Below are 23,317 nucleotides of genomic sequence, written 5' to 3'. Positions count from 1 at the left end.
GGTAAAAACAACAGTTAACTCCGCCGTCGCGAAAGAATCGTCTGCTTGGACTTTTAAAATAGAGTGTCACTATTCTCACCCCCGGGTAGAAATAGGCGGAAGCCTATTCCTACCCTTGGTGAAAATAGCGTAGAGGCTATATCCACCCTACCACGTGACTAAGAATTTAAGTAAGGACCGCGGTAGGGTGAAATTAGCTTGGCTGCTATTTTCACCGCTCGGTGAAGTCATGGACGGTGAATCTAGAGGACCAGCAAAGGCTAGCCTTCCACTGTATAAAATTTTCTTCCCCGCTCTTCGATCAGCTCGATGCGCGTGAACGGAGTCGTTCAAGGTTATTTCTATCACGTGATCCAGGAATTCAAAAATGGCGACCGATTTTGCTGCTCCTACTTGATATAGTGCGGTCTCGTTAGTAAACTTCCAATTAAATATAAATATATATTTAATTTATTAATAACACGCTTTGGATAGTTTTTGGCGTTAAATACTAACCTTAAAATGCCGAAAAACAAACGGTGTATGTATTCGTTGTGTCTTAATAACTCTGATCCCGCTAAGCCTCGGGTAACATATCCCAACTTTATTCCCTTTCCCCGGCCCAGAAAAGATCTTGACAAATGTAAACAGTGGATTTTGGCCTGCGGGCGTTTTGATAACCAATTAGACATTGAAAAAATTGCCAAAAAATCTTATTATATATGTGAGGAACATTTTATTGGGGGGAAGGGACCAACGCCGGAAAACCCAAACCCTGTACAGTTTCAAGAAACTTCGGAAACCTTGAAGTTAATGGTAAGTTTGAGTTTCTCATTTTTATTTGTGAAAAGAAATTAAGTCACAATTTTTAATTGGCATGCAGAATCAGTCATGGCCATCGTTAAATGAAGAACATTGTCAATCATTGAATACAAAAAGTGTTGAATGTACTTCATCTGAGTGCTTGGAAGTTAAGGACGGAGTTAAATCTAAGGAAATTATGGAATATGACAATGTTATCTGCATATCTGAGGAAGATATTTCTATCTCCAAAGAGGGACAAATTAGCAGCTCTGCCAGTTTGAATGGCACATTTAGTGACAAGTATTACAGTGAAAATCATGCTGATGCTATGCTATGCTACGCTATGCTATGCTATGCTACGCTATGCTACGCTATGCTATGCTATGCTATACTATGCTATGCTATGCTATGCTATGCTATGCTAATGCTATGCTAATGCTATGCTATGCTAGGCTAATGCTATGCTAATGCTATGCTATGCTATGCTATGCTATGCTAATGCTATGCTAATGCTATGCTATGCTATGCTATGCTATGCTATGCTATACTATGCTATGCTAATGCTATGCTATGCTATGCTATGCTATGCTATGCTAATGCTATGCTAATGCTATGCTATGCTATGCTAATGCTATGCTATGCTATGCTAATGCTATGCTAATGCTATGCTAATGCTATGCTATGCTATGCTAATGCTATGCTAATGCTATGCTATGCTATGCTATGCTATGCTAATGCTATGCTATGCTATGCTATGCTAATGCTATGCTATGCTATGCTATGCTATGCTATGCTATGCTAATGCTATGCTATGCTATGCTAATGCTATGCTAATGCTATGCTATGCTATGCTATGCTAATGCTATGCTAATGCTATGCTAATGCTATGCTATGCTATGCTATGCTAATGCTATGCTATGCTATGCTAATGCTATGCTAATGCTATGCTATGCTATGCTAATGCTATGCTAATGCTATGCTATGCTATGCTATGCTATGCTATGCTAATGCTATGCTATGCTATGCTATGCTATGCTAATGCTATGCTATGCTATGCTATGCTATGCTAATGCTATGCTAATGCTATGCTAATGCTAATGCTATGCTTGGCTATGCTATGCTAATGCTATGCTATGCTGTGCTATGCTATGCTATGCTGTGCTATGCTATGCTATGCTATGCTATGCTAATGCTATGCTATGCTTGGCTATGCAATGCTAATGCTATGCTATGCTATGCTATGCTATGCTAATGCTATGCTATGCTATGCTAATGCTAATGCTATTCTATGCTATGCTAATGCTATGCTATGCTATGCTATGCTATCCTAATGCTAATGCTATGCTATGCTATGCTAATGCTATGCTATGCTATGCTATGCTATGCTATGCTATGCTATGCTATGCTATGCTATGCTATGCTATGCTAATGCTAATGCTAATGCTATGCTAATGCTATGCTATGCTATGCTAATGCTATGCTATGCTAATGCTAATGCTATGCTATGCTAATGCTATGCTATGCTAATGCTAATGCTATGCTATGCTATGCTAATGCTATGCTATGCTATGCTATGCTATGCTATGCTAATGCTATGCTAATGCTATGCTGTGCTATGCTATGCTAATGCTATGCTAATGCTATGCTATGCTATGCTAATGCTATGCTAATGCTATGCTATGCTATGCTATGCTATGCTATGCTATGCTATGCTAATGCTATGCTAATGCTATGCTATGCTATGCTAATTGCTATGCTATGCTATGCTATGCTATGCTATGCTATGCTATGCTATGCTATGCTATGCTATGCTATGCTATGCTATGCTATGCTATGCTAATGCTAATGCTATGCTATGCTATGCTACGCTATGCTACGCTATGCTACGCTACGCTATGCTACGCTTCGCTACGCTATGCTACGCTACGCTACGCTATGCTACGCTACGCTATGCTACGCTTCGCTACGCTATGCTACGCTACGCTACGCTACGCTATGCTACGCTACGCTACGCTATGCTATGCTATGCTATGCTATGCTACGCTATGCTATGCTATGCTATGCTACGCTATGCTACGCTATGCTATGCTACGCTACGCTATGCTATGCTACGCTACGCTATGCTACGCTATGCTATGCTATGCTACGCTATGCTATGCTATGCTATGCTATGCTAATGCTATGCTAATGCTATGCTATGCTATGCTATGCTACGCTATGCTATGCTACGCTACGCTATGCTATGCTACGCTACGCTAGGCTACGCTATGCTACGCTATGCTATGCTATGCTACGCTATGCTATGCTATGCTACGCTATGCTATGCTATGCTATGCTACGCTACGCTATGCTATGCTATGCTATGCTACGCTATGCTATGCTATGCTATGCTACGCTACGCTATGCTATGCTATGCTACGCTACGCTATGCTATGCTATGCTATGCTACGCTATGCTACGCTATGCTACGCTATGCTATGCTATGCTACGCTATGCTACGCTATGCTACGCTATGCTATGCTATGCTACGCTATGCTATGCTATGCTACGCTATGCTATGCTATGCTACGCTATGATATGCTATGCTATGCTATGCTACGCTATGCTATGCTATGCTACGCTATGCTATGCTACGCTACGCTATGCTACGCTATGCTATGCTACGCTATGCTATGCTACGCTATGCTACGCTATGCTATGCTACGCTATGCTATGCTATGCTACGCTATGCTATGCTACGCTACGCTATGCTACGCTATGCTATGCTACGCTATGCTATGCTACGCTATGCTACGCTATGCTATGCTATGCTATGCTACGCTATGCTACGCTATGCTATGCTATGCTATGCTATGCTATGCTATGCTATGCTACGCTATGCTACGCTATGCTATGCTATGCTATGCTATGCTACGCTACGCTATGCTATGCTATGCTATGCTATGCTACGCTATGCTATGCTATGCTATGCTACGCTACGCTATGCTACGCTATGCTATGCTACGCTATGCTACGCTACGCTATGCTACGCTACGCTATGCTATGCTATGCTATGCTACGCTATGCTATGCTACGCTATGCTATGCTATGCTATGCTACGCTATGCTACGCTACGCTATGCTACGCTATGCTACGCTACGCTACGCTACGTTACTTTATGCTTCGCTACGCTACGCTACGCTACGCTATGCTACGCTACGCTACGCTATGCTATGCTATGCTACGCTACGCTACGCTACGCCATGCTATGCTATGCTATGCTATGCTATGCTATGCTATGCTATGCTATGCTATGCTATGCTATGCTATGCTATGCTATGCTATGCTATGCTATGTTATGCTATGCTATGCTACGCTATGCTATGCTATGCTATGCTATGCTACGCTATGCTATGCTATGCTATGCTATGCTACGCTACGCTATGCTATGCTATGCTATGCTACGCTATGCTACGCTATGCTACGCTATGCTACGCTATGCTACGCTATGCTACGCTACGCTACGCTATGCTACGCTACGCTATGCTACGCTACGCTATGCTACGCTATGCTATGCTACGCTACGCTACGCTACGCTATGCTACGCTACGCTACGCTATGCTATGCTACGCTATGCTACGCTATGCTATGCTATGCTATGCTATGCTATGCTATGCTACGCTATGCTATGCTATGCTACGCTACGATATGCTATGCTACGCTATGCTATGCTATGCTACGCTACGCTACGCTATGCTATGCTATGCTATGCTATGCTACGCTACGCTACGCTATGCTACGCTGTGCTATGCTATGCTACGCTACGCTACGCTATGCTATGCTACGCTATGCTATGCTACGCTACGCTATGCTATGCTATGCTATGCTATGCTACGCTATGCTACGCTATGCTATGCTATGCTATGCTACGCTATGCTATGCTACGCTATGCTACGCTACGCTATGCTATGCTATGCTATGCTACGCTATGCTATGCTATGCTACGCTATGCTACGCTATGCTATGCTATGCTACGCTATGCTACGCTACGCTATGCTACGCTATGCTACGCTACGCTATGCTACGCTACGCTATGCTATGCTACGCTACGCTACGCTATGCTATGCTATGCTATGCTATGCTACGCTACGCTACGCAACGCCATGCTATGCTATGCTATGCTATGCTATGCTATGCTATGCTACGCTATGCTACGCTATGCTATGCTATGCTATGCTACGCTATGCTATGCTACGCTACGCTACGCTACGCTACGCTATGCTATGCTATGCTATGCTACGCTATGCTATGCTACGCTATGCTACGCTACGCTATGCTATGCTATGCTACGCTATGCTACGCTACGCTATGCTACGCTATGCTACGCTACGCTATGCTACGCTACGCTACGCTACGCTATGCTATGCTACGCTATGCTATGCTATGCTATGCTATGCTACGCTACGCCATGCTATGCTATGCTATGCTATGCTATGCTATGCTATGCTATGCTATGCTATGCTATGCTACGCTATGCTATGCTATGCTATGCTATGCTACGCTACGCTATGCTATGCTATGCTATGCTATGCTATGCTACGCTATGCTACGCTATGCTACGCTACGCTACGCTACGCTATGCTACGCTACGCTATGCTCCGCTATGCTATGCTACGCTACGCTATGCTACGCTACGCTACGCTATGCTATGCTATGCTATGCTACGCTACGCTATGCTATGCTATGCTATGCTATGCTATGCTACGCTATGCTACGCTATGCTACGCTACGCTACGCTACGCTATGCTACGCTACGCTATGCTCCGCTATGCTATGCTACGCTACGCTATGCTACGCTATGCTATGCTACGCTATGCTACGCTATGCTATGCTATGCTATGCTATGCTATGCTACGCTATGCTATGCTATGCTACGCTACGCTATGCTATGCTACGCTATGCTATGCTATGCTACGCTACGCTACGCTATGCTATGCTATGCTATGCTATGCTACGCTACGCTATGCTATGCTACGCTATGCTACGCTATGCTATGCTATGCTACGCTACGCTACGCTATGCTATGCTACGCTATGCTATGCTACGCTACGCTATGCTATGCTATGCTATGCTATGCTACGCTATGCTACGCTATGCTATGCTATGCTATGCTACGCTATGCTATGCTACGCTATGCTATGCTATGCTACGCTACGCTACGCTTAGTGGCGCAGCAACGGGGGGTACAGGGGTACAATGTACCCCCGTAAATTTTAGGTGGGGGGTACCGTACCCCCTAGATTAACATACTATTTTATTTAATAATTTAATAAATATTGTTAAATTTGTGTAAATTAAATATTTGTACTTCCTAAAAAGAATTTAAGACTAAAATGTAAAGTATTATTGTCATATTAATTAAAGGGAAAAATAGAACATCGCGATCCAATTTAGATTTAAGTATCATTTCAGAGATGAAAGATAAATCAACACAGTATAATTTTTACTTAATTAATAAACAAAAAATTAATAAAACAATTTCATGCGACTTTCCGAAGACTTAATGTAATAAGAAATATCATTTTCTTGTAAAGTAAACAACTTTTCCACGGTACCAGTAGAATCAGTAGCCCGGGCGTCGCCATCATCAAGCGATTCCGTCTCCACCGTAAATAAGCATTCACTAAGCCTCGGTTACATACTTTGGCGCTCAGCTGCTAACCGAATCATAGAGAGAGATGAACCGAATGAGCGCTGAGCGGCGCAAATCAGCGCGAGAGATGGCGACAGCCGCGACACAGTTACCCAGCTCTCCTTGCGAGAGTCGGGAAAATATTGGGGAGGGGGAAACTTTCTGGAGATCTCAAATCACCCCCACTGGTTTTTATAAGTGACGCGCCTAGCTCGATCCCCGGTCTGTTTGTTGACTTCTTTTATTCGCTTCTGATGGTTTATTATATTTAGTCTCGAAACTGTCAGTCAAAGATTAGATTATTATTGGTAACAGACTAAAATCAATTTAGCGTGGAGGGATGATCATACGGAATAATTTTCTTGTGTAGTAGATGGGAGGGAGGGGCCGAGAAAGGTTATATATTTTATATAAAAAATTGGCATATTGATATCAGGGGACCAGTGGGTTGAACTTGTTAACTTGGAAATTGGAATTCAATGGCTAGGGGCATAGGCCTCTAAGTAGAGAAATGGGTGCTACTCCTATGGCAATAGTGTTTGTCTGGCTCCCTTTAATGAAACACTATACTCTCTCCGTATCATTTATCACCTCAACTTCAATAGGGCTATATCAGTTGAAGGGGGGAAACGTCACAGTTGGGCCTGCCAATAAACGGAGCCGGTTTTCACCCTCCCCCGTGCGGGCCGCTGAAGAACTCTATGCTAAATTTCCCGCACAATATGGCGCCTAGGCGGGGACTAGCGAAACCCCGCCTCAAAATCTCTCCTTTCCCCCCCGAATTGAAATAGCTCTATACAAAATTGTACCGCCTAGCCTAGCGTTTCTTACTTTCTTTTATCCCTTTTAGAATATTTCAGGACTGAAACCGCCTCTATCTCACGAGAGAGAGGGATTTTGGGGTTGCTCAAATAAAATTCGTCCCCCCCCCCAATGCCTGCCTATACGAAACGTAAAAATCTCCTTTATTCCATTGGATGATTTTTTTATCATGTGCCTCATTTAGTAATCGTCTCGACCGCTTGGAGGCTGCACCGCGACAGAAATTTCAAAATTTTCTCTCTTCGGATCTTAGCGCTATAGGGAGAGGGCGTTTGTCAGGGAGGGAAAGAACATCCTACGTCATTTTCTACCTCTACTGAGGGAGCGTTTGTAGGCGCGATACTGAAATTCCCCCGCTAGGGGGATGGAATCGAGGTAAGAGATATAAGCCTATGACGTGCCAAGAATGGGTTTGCCCTCTCCCTATACGAGTTCTGAAGTCATAGTAGCCTGCGGAAGATGCCCAGTTGTAACCCGTATTTGTGTACTTAGAGGCATGATAAACTTATGGCATTGGGTATTGGAGGCTGAATGACACCGTACCAAAGTTTGCCACTTCTGTACCCCCCCCCCCCAAAATGGAAAACGTTCCTGCGAACAGGGAATTGGAAACTTCTGTAAATTTCTTTTACTCGCTCACATCCTTATTGAATTTCTTAAATATTTTCATGAATAATGATTCAATAACCTATACAGTAAGTACTTAAGTATTTGACGATGATTTAAAGTTGAATATTCTTTAAGAAAATTGTATAAATTCCTGATAACAGTTCTAAAAATATTTTTCTTGAAATTCCCTTATAACGTTTAATTCTGTTGAATAGATAAAGTCAAAAACGGATTTATGTAAGAAGAACGTTGAACGTAGCAAATTCACTACCCATCCTCGCATACCTTATTGAGAAACTTCGTCTGCTTATATTTTGACTCCACCCACTAATTCTGACTGACATTTCCAGGTCCATCGTTTCTTTTAAATTTTAAAAATGTGGTCCTAAAGGATTTCCCTTATTCTTTTTTCCCTCACCAAAAACTTTTTAAAACTTTCTTATATATTGACTTTATCAAAAACGGATTAATGTACTAAGAACGTGGGATCGTAGCTTTAGCCTCTAGTACCATCCTCGCATACTTTATTGAGAAACTTCGTCTGCTTATATTTTGACTCCACCCACAAATTCTGTATATAGCGACTTCCAGAGATCGAAAATGTTATTCTTATCTCTATTTTCGTGGTTAAATATTTTTTTCCGAAATTGCGCCAGTGGTAAAAAAACAAAGTGGACAACAATGCGACATAACTCCCGATTTAGTGGAATTAAGTTTTAAAGTTAAGAATTTAAATGATTGATGTTGAAGAAAAACTATAGATACTTAAAAAAAGAAACATCAATTATTTATATTCTTAACTTTAAAACTTAATTCCACTAAATCGGGAGTTATATCGCATTGTTGTCCACTTTGCTTTTTTACCACTGGCAGAATTTTGGAAAAAAATATTTAACCATGAAAATACAGATAAGAATAACATTTTCGATCTCTGGAAGTCGCTATATACAGAATTTGTGGGTGGAGTCAAAATATAAGCAGACGAAGTTTCTCAATAGCATGGCATAGCATAGCATAGCATAGCATAGCATAGCATAGCATAGCATAGCTTAGCATAGCATAGCATAGCATAGCATAGCACAGCATAGCATAGCATAGCATAGCATAGCATAGCAGCATAGCATAGCATAGCATAGCATAGCATAGCATTAGCATAGCATTAGCATAGCATATCATAGCATAGCATAGCATAAAAACCCTTTGCGCTTGCCAATCTGCATTTCCGTAAACGTCTGGAAAATCCCCCAGCATGGCGCGCGGTATCAAAATTTTACCCCAGGCAAGCGACTTGTGGATTTCTTTAAGAATGTTTATGTGAACTGCAAGATCCTCAATACAAAAATTTTACTCTCACTAAAGGGTACAAACTCAATTGTATTGATGGCAGTGGTTGATGCTGAATACAGATTCTTGGCCGTGGATATCGGAGGGTATGGTTCTAACTCGGATGGTGGTATTTTTGGATCATCGGACATTGGTAAAGCATTAAACAGTGGACAAATAGGATTTCCCGAGCCAACCAAGCTACCGAGAAGTGATGTTATTGCACCCCACGTGCTTCTTGGAGATGAAGCATTTGCTCTGACAACTAATTTTCTAAGACCATTTCCTGGGAAGGGGTTAACATCAAAAATGAGGGTTTTTAATTACCGTCTCAGTAGGGCAAGGTATAGAAATTAAGTTGAATTAAATTGCGTGTATGCAAAACCCACAATAATGCGAATTAACAATTCATGAAGACGTTGCAGCGAGAATGCCTTTGGGATTCTAGGAGCCAGGTGGCGAATATTCCATCGAACGATAAATCTTATGCCACTGAACGTTGATCGGGTTGTTAAGGCAACTGTTGTCTTGCATAATTACTTAATGTCATCAGAAAAAAACAAGCAACCGTCAAAAAGAGTTTATTGTCCACCAGGCTATGCTGATTTTACAGATAGCTTAGGAATATTGCATGCTGGAACCTGGCAAGATGAGCCTCAAACTGGTTTACGCAACTTAAGAGGTTCACAAGCGCGAAACTTTTCTTTAAATGCAAGGCAATGCCGTGATAGTTACGCAGAGTATTTCTGGAATGAAGGAGCTGTTCCTTGGCAATGGGATTTGCCAGGCGTTAAAAAATAAATAAACAATTGTAAACGTTAAAATAGTTTATTAATCATTATCTTCAATTTGTTCTGACAAGTCAATAAATTCATTAATGCAATTGTATATTTGATTTTGACACTGTCTTGGGTATTTTTTATCAACTTTTCTCAGCTGACTAGCAATGAAATCGGCAAACAACTGGGCTTCGTCTTTTGATTTTGGAGCAGCGACTTTGGCTAAAATTCTAACATACAGTGGCGGGTTTAACGGTAAGCGGACTAAGCGGCCGCTTGGGGCCCCGGGATGCCATGGGGCCCCGAATTGAGCAGAATTAATTTTCTTCCGTTAACAATTTTTTTTTTTCAAACTAAAAAATGGAAGAGACTAATAGATTTAAAAGGAAATAAATGAAGAATATTTTCCCTTTCAGTATTACCAAGAAGGGATTTATATATATACCCGCGGCGTCGCTCGCGTGCAATAAGAACTTCCATCAAAATGATATAAAGAATGGGTAGATTTTACTGATGACTAATACTTTTGTAGCACCCTAGGAGCGAAGGCACTCGGCGTTGCCCGTCAGCCCGTCGGGACATTTTTTATTACTTTCCACGCGGACACTATTACATAAAGAAGGGTTTTTAAGTTTTTGGCCGCCATTTAAAAAGATGGCAACAAATCGAACCCAAAAGACCATTCAGCCCGTCTATATTTTAAAGTAAACCAGTGTACTAAATATTTGCAAATTCGGTTGAAACGCGCGGACTTTGTTGCATAGAGATGGGGGCGGATTGGAAAAATCTTTCTTAGTACGCGCCTACTACTTATGAGTAACGTTCCTGCAAATTTTAAGCCTTCTAGGGCAAGTGGTTGGGGCAGAGCGTTGATTATCAGTCAGTCAGTCTGTCTGTCAGTCAGTCAGTCAGGACTTTGATTTATATAGATATAGAAGACCTACGTTGCGAGATTTTACGCTTCTACTCTTACGCCGGTGTCAGTGGACAAGTAAGCCCCACCCCTTTCATGCCCGTCATTGCTCTGCGCTTTCCCATTGGAGATCCCATGGGGATAGGTCATACGGACGCGAATGACGTATTCCACCTAGAGAAAAAGCAAACCTCGAGCAAAGGAAAAAGGAAATGCATTTCTGAAACTGCACGACGGTTGCTTTTAATTGCCATGAACAAGTTAGTTTAAGGTTTTGAACATACATGACTTGATGGATTTTGAATATGTGTCTCTACGTGAAAATCGTTCGTTCTGTAATTGTTTCAAAATTGAATCAAGTGTACTATACGAATGATTTCGGGAGTTCCAAAAATCAAAACAAGGCTTAACGAAAAGGTAAAAGAAATAGATGGTGGAAAACATATAGCGTTTTTCTTTGCGATAAAAACGAGCTGCTCCGAGACAAGGGATAATGGAGTTGAGATGGATTGGAAATGATGATGGGCGACCTGCGGCACCGTATCTCTCCCAATGTACCTCGCGCACGACCCTACCCTTCGGTAGGCGATTGCTAAGTGCTGCCGCGTAGCGCCATTTTATTTGTATGAGAACTAGCTTCTATTTTAAGGATAGAGGGAGCGCCCTTTACAATTTCGTCCAGTGCGACCCTACCTAACCGCTGAGGATGCTGGTAGGACTATGTTGCCGTAGGTGGGGGTACACAGGAAACGCTATAGGTATGGGGGTTTCCACTCCATTCCTCTCTCCTTCAAGCTCCAACTCTAGAGACGGAGCGCCTGAAGACGTCAAAAAACCGCTCTGAAAAAACTTTTGTCTTTCATTCGGAGCAACTACATTCGGTCCTTCGAGCTAGAGCGATGACGTAACACGTAAATTTGGAGCGATCTCGGAGCGCTCTCAGGCGACCCCAAAGAAAAACGATATAAGATAAAATATTAAGTCCCGGCTCATTTTCAACAACCCTCCCACACATTAAGGGAGGATTGTCGACTCTCACGCGCGCACCGGACGCTATTTTAGGCCTTCTTATATAAATTTCTTCTTACAACTACTATTTAATTTTAATATCTTGAGTTTAGGGGCCCCAAAGTGGTTACCGCTTGGGGCCTCCACTTGACTTGAGCCGCCACTGCTAACATATGTTTGAATAGTTTAAAAATACAGTCATAACTATATGTAATGGATAAATTACAAAATCATATTGATACCAATCAATTTTTTGGATTTCCTCATCCTCTATGGTCCGTTGTCGCTTCCTAACTTTTGATGGCTCTGTGAGCGATGAGGATGGCAACTTCGATGACGATGATGATGATCTCGTCTCACCACAGCCTTCATTTGCAATATCAGGAGGCTCTGTGAAGGATGAGGATGGCAATTTCGATGATGATGTTGATGATCTCGTCTCACAACAGTCTTCACTCACAATATCCGGTCTTGTTAGTGGCAGCCTTTCTTCTATTTCCGACGATTCATCCTAATTAACAGTGCGATTCCATTAATGCATTAAATAAAAAAGTATATGTGCTAAAGTCTTGACAAGTAGCAAATCACTCAGCGTAATCTGTGTACACTCTGGTTTTAACTGAACAAAAGGGATTATACGAAATCTTAAAAAGCCCTACCCATGCCTGTGCTAAAAACATTACGTGTACAATAGAGTAATGGCACCTACTTGCCTTTGACTGTATTAAGCTCTATGGGTAGTTAACATGGAGTGCCACTACTCTATTAATCGGTGAAGAGACAGAGTTTTGAGTGATTTGCCCCTCGATGCTTGACTCACATCTCGCGAAATTATTTCCTCATTTCCGTTGAATTTTCCGGACATGTTTGATGTTGTACTGAAATTGTATGATATAACTGTTTAATAGAACAAATCTTTGAAGGTTAAACAATAAGCATACTGTCTCCTCGTGACCACATCTTTTAAGAACAATAAACTTTTAAAAAATGGGCAATGGCAAAAAGTAAAGCTCGAGGATGGTCCCCCACCTTTGACTGTGGGTTTCCTCTAAGTTTAGAAGCTCTCTCTCCTCTCCCTTACCCCCTATGCGAGTTAGCCAATGACGTTTGAGAAAACACCCCAACCGTTTATCGATTTTTTTGAGAGGTAGTTCATAGCGACGGCAGCGCCCCGGGACAGTAGCAGGTGAAATTGTCTACTCTAAAGGAAAATTCAAATCGACCAAGTGTTACATCGTTTAAAAATTCGGGGCGCTGATTTTTATCCTTTAATAGTCCAGACAAAAAGAAATGCAGAATAACCACCACTATCTTCTTCATGTTTTGACTTAAGAAGATCACAAATCATATCATATAACAGTTCATTCATGGATCCATTACCTTTCATACAGTTAAATATTCTAATTCTACTTCCAGTATCGTCCGTGGTAAAAAGATCGTCATTTATTAATTTTAACGTTTCCACTCACAGATGTTGCTTTACCGTATATCCGTATGCAATCTTGTTAAGCCTTAGCTAGTAGGAGTCCTTTTAAAACTGTTTACAGAACTATTTTTCAGTTGCAAATAGGCACTGGCAATGTGCAATGCCTCTCCTACGCGAGGGGGTAGGAACTGTGAGAGAGAGGAAAGGGGGTTTCTAGGTTTTCATGGCGCGGGGGATCTTCCAAGTGCTTTACTTTCCCCCCTATCTACTTTTGGCAATGGCCATGTGATCATCGATACATCTTCTTCTTCTATATATTCCTGCCCCGATTTTGTTTTTGAAATTAAATGAAAATGTTCCCGAAACTGGTCTTTAAGATACTTCCAGGAAGCTTTGGCATCTTTTTCTGTGGAAAAAATGTAAAATGAAAGTCGTTTAAGATTTTTATTTATCATAATAATCTACTTACTTATCATTTTGGTTTCAATTTCCACTTCATCCCAGGCATTTTCTAACTCATCTCGGTCTCTGTGTTTTTTATCAAATTTATTCCATATAACTTCTTTTCTCCTAATAACCTCTATAAGGTTTTCCTTCTTTTCAAGTTCTTTCAATCGTTTATCCAAAGAGGGTAGAAAGAGGGGGAGTAGAAGCTAGCGGCTTTGGCAAGGCATTTTGGGTGTTCTCGCTTTTCTTTTTTATTTATTTGTTATAATTTCCTCCTAATATCCGGTTCACCCTATTTCAACCAATAAGAAGGCAGAGAAAGATGCGCGCGCACACCGGAAGCTTAGAGGTAAACTTTCAAAGCTAGAACACTCCAGCCAAGCCTTCTACTCCCCCTCTTTCTACCCTCTTTGGTTTATCGGCCTTTAAAGCCTTTTCATTTTGTTTGCGTTCTTTTAAGGAACTCATCTCATTTACATAACAAGTTGGGAAAACCAAAATATTACCTCTCCGAGTCAAGAGGTCTACTACTACAAAGTTATTTACCTAGATATGGAATTATTTACGAAATATTGAAGCAGTATTCCAAGCATAGCAAATATACAGTAAAGCAGACGACATTTTACATCCAATAAGGATAAATTTTGGACACATGGAAATCAGTCAATGGCAAAAAGAACAGGAAATGAAGTCTACGCTTCAGCTGTTTAACCTATATTCTGATAGCTACATTCACAACTGGTTTGCAGTGTAAACACTATCGTCTCGTCTCACCTCGACAATATTCTTAGTTTGCCAACATGAGTGTTAAGGCGTTAAATAATACCAGAAGAGAATAAGAGAGAAGGGACACACTTTATATCTCCATAATGCTTTACACTCGTAACAACAGTCTTACTAACCTCAAATCAACTACCCTTCACTGATTGCCTATCTAACTTCTGTCTTAGCTGTGACGTCACATAAGAAGGTGACGTCTCGGTTGACGAATAAAAAGTAGTTTTGTTTACAACTTTACATTGAAGGAGATAAAAATGGCCGAATTTCATGTTGATAAACGAAATCAAGCTGTGCAATTAATTTAGATACACGGGAATTGAGAACATACCAAAATCAGATAATTTGAAAGTAATAAATAGATGAAAATTAATTATTCTGAATTAATATTAAAAAATAAAAATTATTTTCAATAAAATACATACTTGATGTTATAATTACACAAGAACGAAACATCGACAGCCCTAAGCCTTTGGAGAATGAAAATCTAGCAGACAAATAGGCCGCCTGATACCGCGGAGAACTTAAAGAACTATATTTGCAGTAAATTGGTTAAAAGCTGTGTACTTGCGCAAAGTTTTCGCGGTTTTCTTGAGGTTGGTCGGACTCTCGTTACCAAAGCAGGCTCTAATGTCTCCCTTCTCTCTTATTCCCTTCTGATAATACCAAAGCTAAATTGTAGCTAGACGCACTGTTACTCAGTGCGCACGATAAAGAGAATAAAAACTATGTAGCTTAGCCCTACTAGCCTAATTGCCACCATGATCTTTTCTTCAATTAAAAAATCTTAACCTGATTAATTAAGAGTGTATTTAACTTTCGGCTCACTCTGAACCGTTGATGTCTCTTCATTTCAGACACGAAAATCAAAACCCAAAGTTTACTTCACCTCAGGCCTCACTTATTTACTTTTAATTTCATTAAGCCTATTGCGGGTAATACTAGATATACCCGCCAGAGTCTAGATCTTAGCTTTCTTCATGAAATCACTAAACCAAGGAATATTCTATATACAGATGTAGTATAGCTTAAGTAATATATAAACAGCCATTTCAAATAACAATATTAAAAGAAATCTTTGGAATATCAAAATGAAACAGAGCTTTAAAGCTACAAAAGTACAAAACGCATCATAATTACGAAAAGTGTTTCCACATATTCACTTTATATTATGGATAAAGGGAATATTATGGTTCTGTAGGATTTCTTTACACATCAAAACAAAACGAACTTCTAACGCAGCGCACTAGTGTAACAACGGACGGACACACACAGGCAAAAACATAGACTGCTTTTTAGCTCTTTCCGTATTAATTTTGAATTGAGAAACAAGATTATCTTAAATATTAAAATAAATATAATTAATATTTAATATTTTCTTCGTTAGTTATTCGCCTTATTGAACGTTACATCGTTTTAAAAAAGAACCATTAAACATTCTTGAAAGACTTGACTAATATTGACGTTTGAAATGAAGCATACTGCGGTTGCTCGCCTTACTCAAATAGGTAGTATATAAGGGTGTCGAACTACAGCTAAAAGCAAGAACAACCGCAATTGCGAAAACCTTTGGTGGACAACCCACCCTAGGGAGGCTAGACGTTTCTCGTAACCCTAGCTGATCGCCGCGAATGTCTTAAACCAAACGATGACTATGGAGTTAGAAGCCAATAAGACAGATTGGTGTCTATGTGGAATAGACGGAAGACCAGTAGATGGTGGTGTTTAGAAGCCAGTATGTACAGACTGGTGTCCAAGTGGGATGGACGAAGACCAGAAGATGGTGGTGATTAGAAGCCAGTATGTACAGACTGGTGTCCAAGTGGGATGGACGAAGACCAGAAGATGGTGGTGATTAGAAGCCAGTATGTACAGACTGGGGTCCAAGTGGGATGGACGAAGACCAGAAGATGGTGGTGATTAGAAGCCAGTATGTACAGACTGGTGTCCAAGTGGAATGGACGAGGACCAGAAGATGATGATGATTAGAAGCCAGTATGTACAGTTTGGTGTCCGTGTGGAATGGACAAAGACCAGAAGATGGTGGTGTGAGAACTCAAGTAGAGGAGCCATTTCCGAACCTGTGAATGCAGTTCGGAAATGGCGAACACGTTTGCTCCGATTTGGAAACTGCGAACGCGGTCACGTGGGTGTAACAACAGACACACACACAAACAAACACACCCACAAACAGACACACACGATCGTTACAGAACCTCTCCGTGACATACGTCACTCGGAGAGGTAAAAACAACAGTTAACTCCGCCGTCGCGAAAGAATCGTCTGCTTGGACTTTTAAAATAGAGTGTCACTATTCTCACCCCCGGGTAGAAATAGGCGGAAGCCTATTCCTACCCTTGGTGAAAATAGCGTAGAGGCTATATCCACCCTACCACGTGACTAAGAATTTAAGTAAGGACCGCGGTAGGGTGAAATTAGCTTGGCTGCTATTTTCACCGCTCGGTGAAGTCATGGACGGTGAATCTAGAGGACCAGCAAAGGCTAGCCTTCCACTGTATAAAATTTTCTTCCCCGCTCTTCGATCAGCTCGATGCGCGTGAACGGAGTCGTTCAAGGTTATTTCTATCACGTGATCCAGGAATTCAAAAATGGCGACCGATTTTGCTGCTCCTACTTGATATAGTGCGGTCTCGTTAGTAAACTTCCAATTAAATATAAATATATATTTAATTTATTAATAACACGCTTTGGATAGTTTTTGGCGTTAAATACTAACCTTAAAATGCCGAAAAACAAACGGTGTATGTATTCGTTGTGTCTTAATAACTCTGATCCCGCTAAGCCTCGGGTAACATATCCCAACTTTATTCCCTTTCCCCGGCCCAGAAAAGATCTTGACAAATGTAAACAGTGGATTTTGGCCTGCGGGCGTTTTGATAACCAATTAGACATTGAAAAAATTGCCAAAAAATCTTATTATATATGTGAGGAACATTTTATTGGGGGGAAGGGACCAACGCCGGAAAACCCAAACCCTGTACAGTTTCAAGAAACTTCGGAAACCTTGAAGTTAATGGTAAGTTTGAGTTTCTCATTTTTATTTGTGAAAAGAAATTAAGTCACAATTTTTAATTGGCATGCAGAATCAGTCATGGCCATCGTTAAATGAAGAACATTGTCAATCATTGAATACAAAAAGTGTTGAATGTACTTCATCTGAGTGCTTGGAAGTTAAGGACGGAGTTAAATCTAAGGAAATTATGGAATATGACAATGTTATCTGCATATCTGAGGAAGATATTTCTATCTCCAAAGAGGGACAAATTAGCAGCTCTGCCAGTTTGAATGGCACATTTAGTGACAAGTATTACAGTGAAAATCATGCTGATCAAGAAAGTGTTCTAAATTCAACTATGATTATAAATAGCTCTAATGTATGTAAATCCTTCGATTTTTACTGATAACAGTCTTTACAGGGAAAACTTTATTTACTTTTCAGGTTAACTCTGTGCATTTTGAAAGTAGTTTTCATGACAATGTTATGGAATTTAGTAAACAAGTCAGTTCTCAGACTCTCGCTGGAAAATGTATTCCTAAAAATTGGGTCTTGGTTACTGTTGATGGTGGCATTGCTTTAACAATTCAAAACATAGAGAAGGGACTAATAACTAAATCGTATGTTTTAAAAGATTGTGAGGCCAGTGGCATTCTAAAAATTAACGGGAAAATTATACCTGAAAACCATCCTTTAGTAAAATCGTTGCCTGAAATTACTAGTGTAGACGCCCTATTTAAACTCCTCGATGCTGTGAATTCATTTCCACTATGTACTGGTATTATTCAAGAGGAACTTCAGAAGCACTTTGCTACTAAGGAAAAAACTGCGGGCTACATAAACAAATTTGACGAGGCTGTTCATTCAATAGCATGTAATATAGTTTTGAGTCAGCATAAGAAACAAAACAAAATTAACTTGGAAACTAAAGATTTATGTGAGCCATGCACAAAATACCGCAGAGTTTTGATAAATAGCATTATTCGTCAGAGGAAATCCAATTCGACCAAACATGGCGAAAGAAGAAATTGTTACTTACCACGAGACAAGTTAATAAAAAAGTTAAAAACTAAATCTCAAAGAGTTATAGACCATAGGAAAAGAATCAAGAAAATCAAAAGTAAGATTAAGAAGGATAGCAAACTGTGTGGCCAATATTTCCACGACAAAGACAGCAAATTCATCGCAGATAAGTTAGAAGAGCAAAAGAAAAGTTTGCCTAAAAATTCCTTTAAGAGATTATTTGTGGAACAGCAATTAGCGATTATGAGAACAAAAACAAAAAGGCAGCGTAGGTGGCACCCTAAAATCATCAAGTGGGCTATTCATCTGCACAAAAAATCCTCCTCCGCTTACAATGCTATGCTTACGAGTGGAATTTTTGAATTGCCATCCAAACGAACCTTGTACAATCACAGTTCACATGTTGGACTTAACTCGGGATTCAGAGAAGAAAGTTTAATTCAGGCAACGGAAATGTTTAACAAAGCTTGTCCTGAAGAGCATCAAAAATTCGTTTCAGTTATTTTAGATGAAATGAAGATCAAGGACGACATCATTTATCGAGCTAGTACAGGCGAGCTAGTTGGCTTTAGTAATTTGGACGACACTGGGAATGAAATTTTAAAAATAAGAAATCAAGGTGATGATTTACCAGAAGTAGCAACGCACGTCTTACAAGTAATGATTAGAAGCATTACTGGTAATTTTAAGTATCCGCTTGCATATTTCCCTTGCAAGGACATGAACTCGGATAGCCTTCATCGAATCATTTCAGAAGCAATATCAAAATTAGAATTTAATGGCATCAAAGTGTTAAGCGTTATTGGTGATGGAGCAAGCACAAACCGTAAAATGTTTCAAAACTTCGTTCAGGATGGTTTTCGGTGGAAAAATATATATGCCTGCGATGAAGATCGGTATATATATTTTATATGTGATCCCCCTCATCTTTTGAAGACAGCTAGAAATGGAGTTAGCAATAGCAACTTTCATACCAAAACAAAACATCTAATCAAGAACGGGCAACCAATTTTGTGGACGCATCTTTTAAATTTATACGATTTAGATTACCAAAGAACTGTTAAACTTGTGCCGAAACTAACAAGGGACCATTTATTTTTGGATTCACACTCCAGAATGAGAGTTGGCCTTGCAGCCCAAGTTTTCAGCGAAGCAGTGGCAAATGCGCTAGAATTTGAGTTTGGAGATGTGTGCCGTGAAACTGTGAAACTAATTAGATTAATGAACAAATTTTTTGACTGTATGAATTCAAGAAATTTCAAAGAAGGAATTTTGAAGCGTAATCCCAACTTGGCCCCCTTTTCTAATGAAAATGATGAAAGATTAAAGGTAGGTTAATGGTTTTTTCACACAAGTTAGATAGACAAAAACAGAATCTTCTCTTATTTAGTGGCTGGAAGGACCCTTCTTACAGTATTTTGAAGAGTGGCAAATGGAAGTTGACAGATTGCCTAAAACCGTTAAAGCAGCTGATAGGAACAAGATGTCTCTAAGTAGAGAAACTGTTCTGGGTTTACAGATGACAGGTAATATAATTATGTTTATGGGTAAAAACTATATTAATAATAACAATAAATCTTCACGTGAAATTTTCAGCCAAATCAATTCCTGCTATAATTCGATTTGTACTAAGAAAAAACGCTAGGTTTGTGCTAACAAACCGTTTAAATCAAGATTGTTTAGAACAAGAATTTGGCAAACAGAGAGGTTCATGTGGAGGCAATAACAATCCTGATATTTTACATTATGCGCAAAACATTGACCGATTCAAAGATTTGGATGAAATTATTAAAGCTCCTCAAACTGGAAACACTTTTATCGAAAATTAATGGAAAGGCTTAATTTTTTTGGCATTTTTTTTTTAAATTTAGTAACTCATTAATGTGTTTTATCACAAGCAGTTGAAAAATAAAATTTTTACAAAATCATTTTTCTTGAAATTTGTTTCAAAATTTATTAACGCATTAATGCGCTATATCACAAGTTGAAAAATAAAAATATCACAAAATTGTTTTTCTAAACTAAAAAAATATCACAACCATTACGGTCCTGGACTATACCCTTTACTTTAAGGGGTAGCGTAAAATCTTTCCTAATCACAGTTAGATTTTTATCTTTGGCGTTTCCTGAAGCTTTCTTGTTTTCCTTGCACTGTTTCAACCCTTTCCGCAAACTTGCCTGCGATCTTAAATTTTCATTCTTCTTCCCATGGGTACGGACGGTGAATCTAGAGGACCAGCAAACCCCCTCGTTTTCCAACCCCGTATACCGATCAAACTAGAGGGAGTCCTTCAAGGCCATTTAAGAAAATCAAAATGGCGCGTGTGTTTAGGTCGCTTAGGTTCGAGGGCGATAAGAAAAGACCAAGAAACGTTCCACATGAGGATCACCTATATTCTAAAAGGTAATTAACATTAATGGCTTGCAATTTTACAAAGTGCTAAACTAAATACATTAGTTTTAAATAACATAATAGCCTAGATCTGTTAGTTATTATCTCCATTTCATTAAGCCTTGGTTCATATTTTATACAAGAACTCCCCCAACTCAGGCAGACATTCAGATTGTTTTTAATCTTGTTTTAATTGAAACTTGAAATTTAAGCATATAATTATATTTAAAGGCCAGAAAACAAGCTAGAGGAGCTGGAAATAAATGAAAATATAGATTTAGTTTTAAATCTTCCTCAACCTGACGAACATTCTGCAGTATTGTGGACTAATAACGAGCTTAGCTTGAAATTCAAAAAACCATATGTTCTTGTTCGGGAAAACATAGCAGTGCAAAAATCTCCTCCCAAGAAAAGAGTAAAGGGAACCCCTAAGTCAAGTAATGCTTTATTAAACATTTTGTTCCAAACTTTAGGTATATAATTGATAATGTTATAATACCTAGGAATTTCACAAAAAGAGTTCCAAGACTATTTGGTGACGAGCGTGGGGAAGTTGTCTCTATTACGAAAATATAATGAACCACGAACGGTGATTGAACTAAGATTAGTACTAGAAGATTTTAGTTGTGCGGTTAGAGACAAGAAAATCCCTCCTTGGGATAGAGGTTTTGAAGCTTTAAGTGATTTAACATTACGAGAAGCTAAAGGATTTTGGACAGATGCTCAACTACTACAGTCAAATGAGAAGATACTAGAGGATGCAATGTCATATTTATCTTCATTTGCCCCTCCTGTGAGGTGTTTAAGCTAATTGTTCTTATTCAAAAATTAATATTTTTTTCTATAAATTACTGCAGATTTTTGCTTGCGTTGACTATCACTTAAGAAAATACTGTGCTGCAGAGCTACTTAGACACCTTTTAAATTTGTTAGAAATACATGTAGAAAGAGTAGAAGTGGAATTTCAAAAGGAATCCGACAGTCTTAAAAGCATAAATGTTCCTGTCAAGTTTGACACTAAAGAAGTTCTCAGAAAGCTTCAGATATTGTACTTTGTTGCTGGCTCGACAGTTAATTCTATTTGCAAAAGCAAAGCGATAGCGCGGGATTTTAATCTTAGAGATAGCCTTGCTATTAAAGGTGCAGGAAATGACATTAAACAGTATCTATCCGAGGAGTTACCTAACTTGGAAATTACTAGCTGGGTTATGTTGAATGATAGAGGGGGCCTGCTCTATGTCAAAAAGGGCACGTTTATTTTTTTCCAAACAATTGACAAAATAATAAACAAATTTTACGATGGAAAGACCCTCGCAGATAATAATCCAAGACGAAGGGAGGAGGCAAGAGATGCTGTTATTAAAAATGACACTGTGAAGGATAGTTGGAAGACTTTATTACAGTGTTCTGAAGTTCCTAATGGGAAAGAAGATTTCGTTCTAAGGAAACTGACTGAAAGTTATCTAAAATTGAGGGGCAATGGATTGCAACTATATTTACGAGCCAAATATTTTGGGAAGAAGAATGAAAATTTAAGATCGCAGGCAAGTTTGCGGAAAGGGTTGAAACAGTGCAAGGAAAACAAGAAAGCTTCAGGAAACGCCAAAGATAAAAATCTAACTGTGATTAGGAAAGATTTTACGCTACCCCTTAAAGTAAAGGGTATAGTCCAGGACCGTAATGGTTGTGATATTTTTTTAGTTTAGAAAAACAATTTTGTGATATTTTTATTTTTCAACTTGTGATATAGCGCATTAATGCGTTAATAAATTTTGAAACAAATTTCAAGAAAAATGATTTTGTAAAAATTTTATTTTTCAACTGCTTGTGATAAAACACATTAATGAGTTACTAAATTTAAAAAAAAAATGCCAAAAAAATTAAGCCTTTCCATTAATTTTCGATAAAAGTGTTTCCAGTTTGAGGAGCTTTAATAATTTCATCCAAATCTTTGAATCGGTCAATGTTTTGCGCATAATGTAAAATATCAGGATTGTTATTGCCTCCACATGAACCTCTCTGTTTGCCAAATTCTTGTTCTAAACAATCTTGATTTAAACGGTTTGTTAGCACAAACCTAGCGTTTTTTCTTAGTACAAATCGAATTATAGCAGGAATTGATTTGGCTGAAAATTTCACGTGAAGATTTATTGTTATTATTAATATAGTTTTTACCCATAAACATAATTATATTACCTGTCATCTGTAAACCCAGAACAGTTTCTCTACTTAGAGACATCTTGTTCCTATCAGCTGCTTTAACGGTTTTAGGCAATCTGTCAACTTCCATTTGCCACTCTTCAAAATACTGTAAGAAGGGTCCTTCC

At 39.3% G+C, this 23,317-nt stretch overlaps 1 protein-coding gene and 1 long non-coding RNA gene across 2 annotated transcripts; one reads left to right on the top strand and one right to left on the bottom strand.

Moving 5' to 3' along the window:
• Nucleotides 1-10,017: 10,017 nt before the first annotated feature.
• On the bottom strand, nt 10,018-11,765 carry LOC149588944 (uncharacterized). Its single transcript, XR_016379765.1, has 2 exons — nt 10,410-11,765; nt 10,018-10,340 (listed from the first exon to the last, which is right to left on the bottom strand). It is a non-coding gene; the product is annotated as an uncharacterized LOC149588944 (long non-coding RNA).
• Nucleotides 11,766-20,648: 8,883 nt separating this feature from the next.
• Nucleotides 20,649-22,784, top strand: LOC149588943 (uncharacterized). Its single transcript, XM_089862010.1, has 4 exons — nt 20,649-21,002; nt 21,222-21,427; nt 21,494-21,783; nt 21,848-22,784. Exons 1-4 carry the CDS (start codon nt 20,914-20,916, stop codon nt 22,694-22,696), a joined length of 1,434 nt encoding a protein of 477 aa, XP_089718136.1. The 5' UTR covers nt 20,649-20,913; the 3' UTR covers nt 22,697-22,784.
• The last annotated feature ends 533 nt before the right edge of the window (nt 22,785-23,317 follow it).

Source organism: Phalangium opilio, unplaced genomic scaffold, assembly GCF_054372755.1.
Source record: "Phalangium opilio isolate 3A_F unplaced genomic scaffold, DU_Popi_V2 ptg000528l_1, whole genome shotgun sequence".
In the NCBI taxonomy this organism is placed as follows: domain Eukaryota; kingdom Metazoa; phylum Arthropoda; class Arachnida; order Opiliones; family Phalangiidae; genus Phalangium; species Phalangium opilio.
The sequence above is the reverse complement of the archived record's forward strand: the minus strand, read 5'-3'. Positions and strand labels throughout refer to the sequence as shown.